The sequence below is a fragment of the Danio rerio genome, chromosome 19 (genome assembly GCF_049306965.1).
Source record: "Danio rerio strain Tuebingen ecotype United States chromosome 19, GRCz12tu, whole genome shotgun sequence".
Lineage (NCBI taxonomy): Eukaryota > Metazoa > Chordata > Actinopteri > Cypriniformes > Danionidae > Danio > Danio rerio.
In genome coordinates this window covers 25617501-25630000 of record NC_133194.1, presented here as the reverse complement: position 1 = coordinate 25630000, position 12500 = coordinate 25617501, and the positions used below count along the sequence as shown (strand labels likewise).

General features: G+C 38.4%; 1 protein-coding gene across 7 annotated transcripts in view; it reads left to right on the top strand.

Annotated features, from left to right (window-relative positions):
• grb10a (growth factor receptor-bound protein 10a) overlaps window positions 1–12500 on the top strand; it is a 117559-nt gene that overhangs the window by 29492 nt on the left and 75567 nt on the right. For 6 of the 7 annotated variants that reach the window (XR_012394551.1, XR_012394552.1, XR_012394549.1 and 3 more), the window contains one exon: window positions 3881–3971. Coding sequence is in view for 1 of the 7 variants with exons in the window: in NM_001004287.2 (NP_001004287.1) it covers window positions 3881–3971 (91 nt within the window). In the remaining 6 variants the exon portion in view is untranslated. Of the gene's footprint in view, window positions 1–3809; window positions 3972–12500 lie in introns of all 7 variants that reach the window. The other variant, XM_073930781.1, reaches the window with a different exon arrangement.

The window sequence follows — 12500 nt, the reverse complement described above, 5'->3', positions numbered from 1 at the left end:
AATGAATTACAGTGATTTTACCGTCTTTATGACCTCAGCTGCATGTCAGTACAATTCTAAAAAAGACACTTCAATCCCCGTTTGTGGACATTTAATCGGGTTTATTTTGTAGATTAACCTAACAGATTTCCCTACAGCAGTGCAAAGCTGTGCAAAAGTTAAGTGCGCATCCTGTGTGTGTACGCGAACTTTGTAACAACATTGTGTGTGACTCATCGTGGCAGAAAGGCTTAAATTAACTCCACAACAAATACATTAAATAGTCATTGAGAGTTCGTATTGTAGTATTTCTCACAAACGTTAGATAAGATCTGCTTCCTTCATGTCTGTCACTGTGCTGTTTATCTGACACAGACACACTCTGATAGGCATGTGGGAACTGTGGCCAGAAAGAACTAGCTTTAAAGGCACAGGCAACAAAAACAGCTACATAGTGTTCAGAGCAGACAATTCCATTGTTCTGAAAGGTATAATAAGTAATCTGATGGGTGTTTTGAGCTAAAACTTTACAGACACATTCTGGAGACACAAAACACTTATCTTAAATCTTGAAAAAAGGGTAAAATTGGTACCCTTTAAAAATGGAATTCTATCGGGAGTTTCGTCTAGACTAATCCAGCGTTTAGGAGCCTGAAACAATTGTTTTTCTTTAAACTGAGTCACAGAGTGGTTGAATATTAAAATGCACCCTTGCATTTTTGTGTTTGTAGCCAATCTGTGTATTTTGTGAAGTGATGTTGTCCTCACTCTGTCTCAAACCTTTGTCAGAATCAATAAACAGTAACAACAAACAGACTACATGTGAACAAGGGGTGCTCAGCATCTTGAAAGACACCTCGGTTTTTGAACTGCACCACATGAAGCAAGAATCGAGGAGAAAGTTTCCTGAGGAGTCATGAAGTAGGATTGTTGTAGTAAATGTGATTTATGTTTTAAAAGTTCCTTTGACTTTGCTGTATAACATACTTTTCAGCACAAATAAAAGGCTGTTAATAACTGGGAATGTGGTATGCTGTGAGCTTGAAACTATTACAGTATAAGTACATTGTTTTAATATCTAAGTGTCATGATGTGCAAGCAGGATCAGTGGTGCATTAAACAAGGATGCTTTGAAGTGGAAGGTGGACTATCCTAATGGAATTGAGGATATATAATTTCACTTGATTTAAATCTTCTGTCCCTACACGCTTTCCTTGCGTCCTTCTCTTACATCCCAAGGAGGGGGAGCTAAGACACAAGGATAAGGAAACAAGGATGCATAAATTAGAATTAAGGACCCTAAAGATCTTTGCGCATGCTCCAAGCTGTCGTCTTCATTTTTAGTGCATCTCTGTGAGAAAATTACAGCCCCAGATATTGGTCTAGCGTGCATTCTACAACATTTTGACTCTATTTCTCTTACAAGGTGTGTGTATACAGATATTTTTGAGACAATGGGAAATTTGCAGATTGTTATTGTTATTTATTTTTTGACGAAATAAGAAAAATTAAACAGAGGTTGGAAAATGGAACTGAAACACTGGCCAATTTAGTTCAAAGTTTCATGGCTAAATTTGGCCAGGTCCTTCTTAATTGATTGCACATTCCACCATTAAGAGCAGAGTGTGAAGGTTTAATTAGCTGAGTAATAATTAGCTAGAGCCATGTCACCCTGCAGCCCAAGACTGGTTATTCACGGAAGCTAAGCAGGGCTGAGCCTGGTCGAAACCTGGATGGGAGTCTACATGGGAAAAACTATAGGTTGCTGCTGGAAGTGGTGTTGGTAAGCAATGGGTGCTCAACCTGCAGTCTTTGTGAGTCCTTATGCACCAGTAAAGGGAAGAAGACACCATACTGTCAGTGGGTGCCCTTTAAGGAGAGATGTTAAACTGAGGTTCTGACTCTCCTAAGATGGCCTCCCAATCATACCCGTTCACAAAATTGGCTCTTTCACAGCTCACTGTTGCTATTGTTCTGTGGCTGCTGTTGCATCATTCAAGTGCTTGCTGCTCAGTGCTGGTGGAATGGGGAGACCTCCCCTATATGATTGTAAAGCATGTGTCCATACACGTTAAAAGTGCTGTATAAATACACATTACTTATTAATAGCACAGTTTTACTTAAAATATTGCTATGCACACAACATTATGGGTGACATATCAGAGTTTAAAAGAGGACAGATTTTAGGTGCGTGCCTTGTTGGCGAATCTATAACAAGGCAGCAAATATTTGTGACACATCCAGGGTAATCTTAGCATACCATTAAAAAGGACAAACCACATCTTAGCCATATTTTATCCAAAAAACATAAAACCACAAGTGGCAACCTCACGGCAAAAATAAGTTTGCATCTCAGCTCTGAAGCTGAAGCTCTTCTTGGTCAATATACATGGCTGGGGAGTAGTTGCCAAATGTTGGTTTCAATGGTACCAGGAGAACAAACCATGTGAAACATGTTTTGTTCTCTGATGAGTCCACCTTCACTGACTTTCCCAGATCTGGGAGAATTACAGTGTGGAGAGGGCCCAAAGAAGTGTACCACCCTGATGGTTGCATGCTCAGAGGGGTGGACTAGTGATGGTTTGGGTTGCAATATAATGGCATTCTTTCAGTCCAATGCTTGTGCTAGAGGAGCGTGTCATTGCCAAGGACTACTGAACCATTTTGGAGGGAGGACCATGTGCACCCATTGTTTCAAACGTTTTGTCACTTTGGATTATTTTGGAGGAATGAGTCAGGAAATGTTTTCCTCCACCAGCATCACATAGTGACCTGGCCACTATTCTGCAAGAAGAATGACTCAAAATTCCCCAGATTTATTCGTCATTCTCCAGACAAATTAATACTGTATTGGCAGCAAAAGGAGGCCCTACACCATACTAACGAATTTTTGTGGTCAATAACCAAGTGTTTAAGTTTGTCAAACCCCTGTACCTTGTATAGAATTACCATTGTGTATGAAATTATTATTTTTTTTTATTTTCGGCTTAGTCCTTTTATTTATCAGGGGTCGCCACAGCGGAATCAACTGCCAACTTATGTAGCATATGTTTTACGCTGCTGATGGCCTTCCAGCCACAAGCCAACGCTGGGGAAACACCCATACAGTCTTGCATTCACTCACATAAACTAAGGCCAATTTAGCTTATTAAATTTACCTATAGCGCATGTCTTTGAATTGTGAGTAAAACCAGAGCACCCGGAAACCCACATGATCACGGGGAGAATATGCAAACTTCACACACAAATGCCAACCGATCCAGCCAAGGGTCGAACCAGCGATCTTCTTGCTGTGAGGCGATTGTGCTACCTACTGCGCCACTGTGACGCCTGTGTATGGAATGTGCTATATAAATAAACTTGACTTGCCTCGTTTGAGTAAATGGCAGAGTGAAATAAAATCAGAAGCTCACTCTGCAATTTGCCCTCCATCCCCTGTATCATCCAATCACGCAGAGTTCTGATCTAAACCTCATTGAAAATTTCTGGAAAATATTTGTTGACAAAGTTATGGCTAAGAGTCCACTACAGTCACTGAAATGTGAAATAGACTGGTAGAGGAGTTACTTAAGATTACAGCAGAGCAATGCAAGAGACTAGTGATGTCATGTGGCTGCAGATCTGCTGAAGTCATTTAAATAAAGTGGCTGTAAACTTCCTAATGACTTTGTTGTATCCATCAGAATAAGTAGTAGCAAGTAGCAATCTTTTTTTCTGCTACATATTGGTGAGCAATTCAAAACAGACTTACATTTTCACTATGATTGATTCCTTTAAAAAAATGTCAATTTCTGTGATAAATTTGGAGTATGATGTTCTCATTTCTTGAGGTGTAAAGACTAAATTGGTGATGGAATAAAGACTTTTTGAACTCTCTGACCTTCTCCTTTTTTTCTTTCAGGACAATGTTGACCGCACCTCATCTCACAGACCATCCAATCTCATTGGTTCAAGCTTTCAGTCATCCACTCGGACCTCTCCTAATCACCCAGGTAAGAATGGAAAGTTAATTTGGTACCTGAAAGGTCCCCCTGTTTTATACAATACTTTATATTGAATGGCATCAGTTCATCACATTGCACAGGCAATTTTTGTCCTTAGTGGCATTATGCAGGTCACTGGGTTCTGCTCGGTCAAAGAGGTTACTGGCAAGCTCTTCAAGTAACTGCTCAGTTGTGTGCACTTAGGGTTGCATATCCTCTGAGTTTGCAGGCCAGCGCCTTCTTCGAATCTCAAACTGTTTTATAGTTGTGAGCAAGGCTGTTGGCCGCGGATCATGTTGTATGCACGATTGGGTGTAGACATTGTGTGTCTGTATGTCCTGCTCTGCTCTCCAGATGCTGTCTTGCTTTAATGTTTCTCTACCCTGAAGCATATAGATTTTTCAAAAAGCCACAGCAGAGTTTTGTGTGCAGATGTTATGTATACATCGATCAGGCTTGTAAAAAGTACTGACACTGATACATAAACTGTGCATGTACTTGGCTCTTTAAACAAAGACGTGTTATAAATGTCTATTCCGAAAAGCAAATTGTACTAGAAACCAACCCCACTCCTTAAAGATGTATTTTTTTCAGTCATTGGAATGGTAGTTCCTTCAAAAGTTTTGAGGAGGAAAATAAGTAAAAAAAAATGTAGGGCAATCAAAGTCACTGTGAGGACTTTGTGTGTGTGTATGTCAGGTTTTTGCCTACATAGCATTTCCACAAGGATAGCAAATGAAGTAAAACAAATTCTCTCTAATTCAAGCATATGGAAGGGTTATTTTGTGTCCTACAGGTGGTTTGTCAAGCACACTCAGAATTACACAATGTTTTCCAATAAATATGGGGTGCTAATATAAAGTTGTTTGGTGCATATGGAATAAAAAAGTCTACTACAATAGTGTTGTCGAAAGTATTGAGTTAAAAAAATGTCCATTTCCCACTTAGCAATGTTGAGCATGTTCTTAAAACACAGCTGATTGGCTACTGTATTCACGTGCTCAACAGAACAGATGACTGTGATTGGGTCATGAAGGTCTTCATTTCACCTCTCTTCACCAAGTACAAACGCAGATACAGGGACACTGAAGCATTTTAAATTCATGTTGATCAGCTGCTCTGTCTATGAGCTCACATATGACCAATTCGCTGATAAATAAAAATCAAATAAAAAATAGCGCTTCCTTTGTTTTCATTCTCTTGCTTCTGCGTGTGACATATTGCTGTAACCCAATAGTGTTCATCTGCGCCTCTTGCTCTGCCTTAAGGTACCCTTTGGGCCACCAAAAAGTGGTACAGTACGGTTCGCTTTTAAGTACCCTTTGACAGTGGAAAGGGCCATAAAAATGCACCAAACCATACTGTACCGTATTGTACCACAGTGGAAATGAGCCATAAGAATTTCCTGAAACATGGAGTGTTCATAAAAAAGTGTCTAGTGCATAGGTCTCAAACTCAATTTCTGGAGGGCCACAGCTCTCCACCGTTTCGCTCCAACCCTCATCAAACATCCAATTAATCAAGGTTTTCATGACTACTATGGACTATTCATCAGGTGTGATTTGGAGGGTGTTGGAGTTACTCGCGTAATGTTTTACCATAGTACAGTATTTTGTACTGAAGTATGCAATTTCAGATGCAGCACTAGAGTCTTTGCTAATGAGCTGATGAGTTGAATCCGGTGTGTTTGAATAAGAGGACATGCAAAACATGTAGTGTTTGAAGGGTCTTCAGTAACATACTTGAGAGCCACTGATGTCTAATCAATCTCTAATAAGCTGGTCTTATGACAGAAATTCAGTGCGTTTGGCTTGTTTACGTGGTAGAGAAGTTTTCTGTTGAAGTTCAAAATTAGTGATGCACCTATTATAATTAGCCATGGCCAATTCTTTTTACTAACTAATTTTTTTGGTTTTTTTTGTTTGTTTGTTTTTTTAATTTAGAAAGTATAAAAAAGAGCATGAGCAAAATGTGCATCATAGGCTAAAAATGCAGAGCTTTCAAATTAGATGCAACAACTGCACTTTAGTCATGATCCACAAGAGGACAATACACATTATAATGGGTAGATGACATTATAATAGGTGATTTTAAATTGATTGTATTGTTACAAAATTGGATGTAAAAACATAATCTGAAATTGTGAAACTATGCTACATGATGCATACTGGCACAAAACAAAAAATGGTGGACATGCTGCTTAAAAATGCAATTTCATTGTCCATCTGCAGGGGACGCATGCATAATTGCTGATCTAATATAACCTTGGTTGCTGCTGTAAGACCACTATATATATATATCTTGTAACTTGCATATATATCTTGTGACTGCTACCTCCAGCAGGATGATGTGCCATTTCACAAAACTCATTATCTGAAACTGGTTTCTTGAACATGGCAGTGAGTTCACTAAACTCAAATGACCTCCTCAGTCACCAGTTCTCAATGCAGGAAAGCACTTTTGGGAATTTTGCTGGAATGAGAAATTCGAATCATGGATGTGAAGCTGAGCAAAATCTCAAGACGTATGATTTTAGCACCTTGTTGAATCCATGCCATGGAAATTTAAAGATCCCCTATTATGCATAATAAAAGATTATATTTTGGTCTTGGGGGGTCTCCAGCAACAGGCATGAAAGATCAAAAAACACCTCTTTGTCTTATAATGTGTGCTTCTTTTTATCGAATTATCCCAACGACTACTGTATGATTTGTTCAGCTATTAATTTGTTCCCAAACCCCTCCTTAGCGCAGAGCTGATCGCAAGTTCAGAAACGCAATTAAATCGGTAAAGGAAGAAGGATGCATCACATTTTAAATGTGGTTTTGGACGCAATATGTAAACAGCCCCATACAGATTTAACTTGAGAGATACAGTACAGGCACTAATCTATAAAATATAGGTGATTACAAACCGCCGGATTACAAGTTACAACACATAATTGAATACATATTTTGCAAACTACATAAAACGAAGCAACAATTTTAATTATACTAAATGAATTTTTATTCACTTAGTGCTTTTACTCACTGGATGGAAAGTCATTTTCAAAAACCCATTATAGGGGCTCTTTAAGGCAGTTCTGAATGCAAACAGGGGTCCAAGGTATAACTTAAAAGTGTGTGTGTTTGTGTGCATGCGCGTGTAGATTTCTTTTATAGTTAAAAAAAAAAAAAAAAAATTGTGCCTCAAAGTCATTTGCAAATATTTTTCCAAATCAAATAGTTTCCAATTTGAGATTAAAGAATATTTAACTAACGTCCTGGGACAAATTTGTATGACAAAGTCATTAAACACTTTCATGATGTAGCTTTTCATGATCTTCTACTGTTATATTCTATGATGATGCTGTTTTTCTCCCTCTACTCTAAATACTCCTAAACTTTTTGCATTTTTAGATGTTCAGCAAGACATTATTTAGTCTGTATATCAAGCAGTTTTCCTCTTGTGGGGACCATATAATGCTTCCCACTGGCAAGATATGAGGGTAGTAGTCCTGCATCTCTCTCTCTTACTCTCTCTCTTAAACACACACACACACACACACACATACACACACACTGAAAGCCCATAAATCTTTCTTGTTGTTTTTATTTCTGGTCATCTGTGGCCAGCCTGTGTGTGTGTGTGTGTGTGTGTGTGTGTGTGTGTGTGTGTGTGTGTGTGTGTGTGTGTGTGTGTGTGTGTGTGTGTGTGTGTGTGTGTGTGTGTGTGTGTGTGTGTGTGTGTGTGTGTGTGTGTGTGTGTGTGTGTGTGTGTGTGTGTGTGTGTGTGTGTGTGTGTGTGTGTGTGTGTGTGCATTCTTGCAGTTACATGCCTGTTTGCGCTCTATAAGTTGAGACAGGAGTTATATGAGGTGACCTATATTCAGTGCACACTCAAAAAGTGAGAGAGCGCAAGAAGGAAAGCATTGGGCACATGAAGTTGGACTGTCTTCTGACACGCAGTTCCACAGTGAGGAAAGAGAGCTGGAAGCAAAACAACAGGAAAGAGACAGTGTGTCTGTATTAGCCTCTGAAGAGATGTCTGTATCCTCCTTTATAAATCCACAGAGGGAATCTACTTTATACATTGATGATAAATATTGTTCCATTTATTTGAACTACACTGTTGGCTGTTTAACAGGTAACTCAGTTAATATAATTTCATTCATTCATTTTCTTTTCGGCTTAGTCCCTTTATTAATCTGGGGTCACCACAGCGGAAGTAACCGCCAACTTATCCACCACGTTTTACACAGCTGATGCCCCTCCAGCTGAAACTTTAATCACTGGGAAAGATCACACACAAATACTACAGATAGTTTAGCTTACCCAATTCACCTGATGCTGAGTCTCGAACCAGAGACCTTCTTCCTGTGAGGTGATTGTACTACTCAATGCACCACTTTGCTGCCAGTTAATATATGTGAATGATATATTTAAAAGGCGATTACAGTATAAATTACAGCAAATTTAGTAGTTTCGGGATGTTTGTTTCAGTTTTAGGCACTACGTTAGACACCCCCTCACTTCTAAACCTTACACACTATCCAATACTTGCCACAATCTACAAACTAGCCACAAATTAAGTTTGTGTTTTAGACAAAATTCCCTGGCAACATGCATGATTTCACAAATGTACTATCACCATAATCGCATACAAGAATAGTTTATTACTGTACACTGGTACAATGTACAATGGTAATACAGTTTTTAGAATGCAATGATATTACCATGATATTGTCATGGTACTCGAGTTAATATGTCCTCAAAAACCACATTATACTTTTTGTGAATGTAAAAAAATACATCTCATTACCATAATCGCACAAAAAAGTAATATCAGTACACAACAAGTTTTTTTATTTGTAATTTTATTTTGTGTATATATATATATATATATATATATATATATTTTACATTATATGGCGATACACTGTAAATAATGCTTGGTTTCACACAATTGATTTGTTTTGGGACATCCTGAAGCAATTAAGTGATTTAATTATATTTGTACTTAAGGCTGATTTATACTTCTGGGATCGTCTTGACCCACGGCTTATGCCTTGCTCGTAGCAGTGCATTTATACTTCTGCGTGCTGCTTGTGTTGCTCTGCAATAACACTTCCGAAACACTAGCTGGCAGTAGGTTATGTTATGTTCCTCTGTATCGCGTTTCTTCGCAGGTGTTGTTTTTTCATTTTCATTTTCATTCAGCTCATCTAATCAGCCAAGTTGTGTCGAAGTCAAACTAGCTCAACCACAACTTAAGAAATCAGACATTATGTCTGATTTCATAGCAATTATTGGTAAAATCTTAGAAGAGATTGTGCAAGTTATGAAAACATTAACCTGCTGACATGCTCCCCACATCATTCTTTAAAACGGTGTTTACCTGTTTAGAAATGGATCTTCTAAAAGTGGTAAATGCTTCACTTCTCTCAGGGATTTTTCCAAACTCACTTAAAACTGCAGTTGTTAAACCCCTCTTGAAGAAGAGCAACCTGGAAAACACCCTGTTGAGCAATTAAAGGCCAATCTGTCTGGGACGGTCCTCAAATGGTTCAGATCTTACCTTGAAGGAGAGGTTACCATGTCAGTATAGGTAACCATAGGTCAAGGTGGACACCCATGACATGTGGAGTCCCACAAGGCTCGATTCTGGCACCTCTTTGTTCAACTTTACATGCTCCCTCTCATAATGAGAAAGAACCAAATCTCCTACCACAGCTAGGCTGATGACGCTCAGATCTACCTAGCCTTACTGCCTAATGACTACAGCCCCATAGACACCCTCTGCCAATGCATTGATGAAATTAACAGCTGGATGTGTCAAAACTTCCTTCAGTTAAACAATAAGAAAACTGAACTCTTTGCGTTTGGGAACAGAGATGAAGTTCTCAAGGTAAATGTGTACCTTGGCACTAAAGGTCAAACAACAAAAAATAAGGTCAAGAATCTTGGTGTGACTCTGGAGTCAGATCTAAGTTTCAATAGTCATGTCAAAGCAGTTAGTAAATCAGCATACTATCATCTCAGAAACATTGCAAGAATTAGATGCTTTGATTCTAGTGAAGATTTAGAAAAACTTGTTCATGCTTTTATCAGCAGCAGGGTGGGTTACTGTAATGGACTCCTCACTGGTCTTCCTAAAAAGACAGTCAGACAGTTACAGCTCATCTAGAATGCTGCAGCCAGAATTCTGACCAGAACCAGAAAATCAGAGCACATCACACCTGTCCTCAGGTCTCTACACTGGCTGCCAGTTACATTCAGAATAGATTTTAAAGTATTATTACTGGTCTATAAATCACTAAATGGCCTAGGACCTCAATACATTACAGATATGCTCACTGAATACAAACCTAACAGATCACTCAGATCATTAGGATCATATAAACTAGAAATTCCAAGAGTTCAGTCAAAGCAGGGTGAATCAGCTTTCAGCCACTATGCCCCTCGCTGCTGGAATCAGCTTCCAGAAATGATCAGATGTGCTCCAACATTAGGCACATTCAAATCAAGACTTAAAACACATCTGTTTAGCTGTGCCTTTACTGAATGAGCACTGTGCTGCGTCCGACAGATTACACTATTATGTTTTTCTCTTCTTCATTCTTTTATATCACATTTTACCTGTTTTTTTTATCATTTGTTTTTATTTTTATTTTACTTGTTTCTTTTATTCTTGTTTATGTAAAGCACTTTGAATTGCCACTGTGTATGAAATGTGCTATATAAATAAATTTGCCTTGCCTTGCCTTAATGTACAAGTAGCTAAAACTCGCTCATTCAAGTGGGAAACGGTGGACGTACAACAACTTTAATCATAAGTTGAACGTAAAACAAAAGTTTCCATCTGGAGCTCCGTCATGGGACTCAACACTTGTTAACACTAACCCCATCAGGTTCACAGCTCTCAGCACCACCCACACTTGTCACACCTACCAAGCCAACCAATTACAGAGCTTGCCCTATGCATCGTTGTGATGTGTATTTACATTTTTTGAAAGATGCGCATCAATGTCAGCCACAGCGAGTTCATCTTTTGTATGAACTAATTTAAGTGGATTGAACATGAAACAATTATGTTGTCACAAGCTTAAGAATTGTGTCATTTCAAGTAGTATATAAAAACAAACACCAAACGCTTTTATTGAGTGTACTTAAAAAAAAAAAAAAAATTTACATTTTTTTTTTTTTTAAACACTAAAGTAAATCCAAACCATGTGTTTTCTAAAGTCATGGTATGATCACCGTACTTCAAGGTACGTCAATGATTTGTTTTTGAGTTTAAAAAAATGTGATAGGAAGAGGGAAGGAGAGAAGCAGGGAGGGTTTGGAAAAGCATATCTGGACCACTTAGCTCTGAGAGAAGTAAATGGGAAGATGCTGTTTGACACTCGCTTGTACTCGTTGTACCTCTTGACAAATTGTTCCTCGTTGCTTTGAAAGTTCTGTTCATTAAATGCTTTTCGGTCTGTTTGTGTGCATGTTTGCACTTGAGGAGAGGTCTTTAGCACACAGGACACTTGCCGAGCTCTTTCCTAACAGACAAAAACACTTACACTCGGACACACATGCGGAAGTGTGTGGGCCTGGGATATGTGTGGAATGCACCGGTCGGACGCTGCTGGTATTCCAGAGGAAGTCTAAAGCAGAGCTTTGATTTAGACCAGTTTTTGAAATCTCCCGATTTGATTGGTCACTTTGCAAAAAAACCTAGAAATTAGGTTTTACCTTGTCCATATGGATGATATAGATGTTATTTTAAATGCTTCATCTATTTATATATATATATATATATATATATATATATATATATATATATATATATATATACACACACACACACGCACACACACACACACACACACACATGTGTGTGTGTATATATTTGTATGTATGTATATATATATATGTATATATATATATATATATACATATACATACATATATATGTGTGTGTGTGTGTGTGTGTGTGTGTGTGTGTGTGTGTGTGTGTGTGTGTGTGTGTGTGTGTGTGTGTGTGTGTGTCAATATTAAACAGCACCCTTGAAAACAGCACAGTGATTAATGATAATTCAGTTCATCTCATTCACGTCAATCAGAGTGTGCAGGGCCGGTGAGCGCATGCAGAGTTTTGTTTATTTGTTAGTTGTGATTAGAGTGTTAATATATAATAGAATATGTTAATATAAAATGTGTAGTAACTGTGCTCATCATTTTTGGTGAGTGCGACTAAATTTTGACTGGTGCGCCCAGGGCCGGCCCAAGCCTTCAGGGGGCCCTAAGCAGGATTATATTTGAGGCCCCCTTGGTGCAAACAATATGACAAATCATGGTCAATCCTTGATAATTTTGCAAAAAACAGAAATGTGCGCACATCTAGAAAATCTTGAAGGCAGGTGCACGATCGAAAAACAAACATAAGTAGCAAAAGATTCAAAGTAAATCGGCACACTGCCACTTTAGCTCTCAAAACATTTTTAATGTGAATATTACAACCAATCCTTGATAATTTGCACACTATAAATTTAAAACAAACATTATCGAT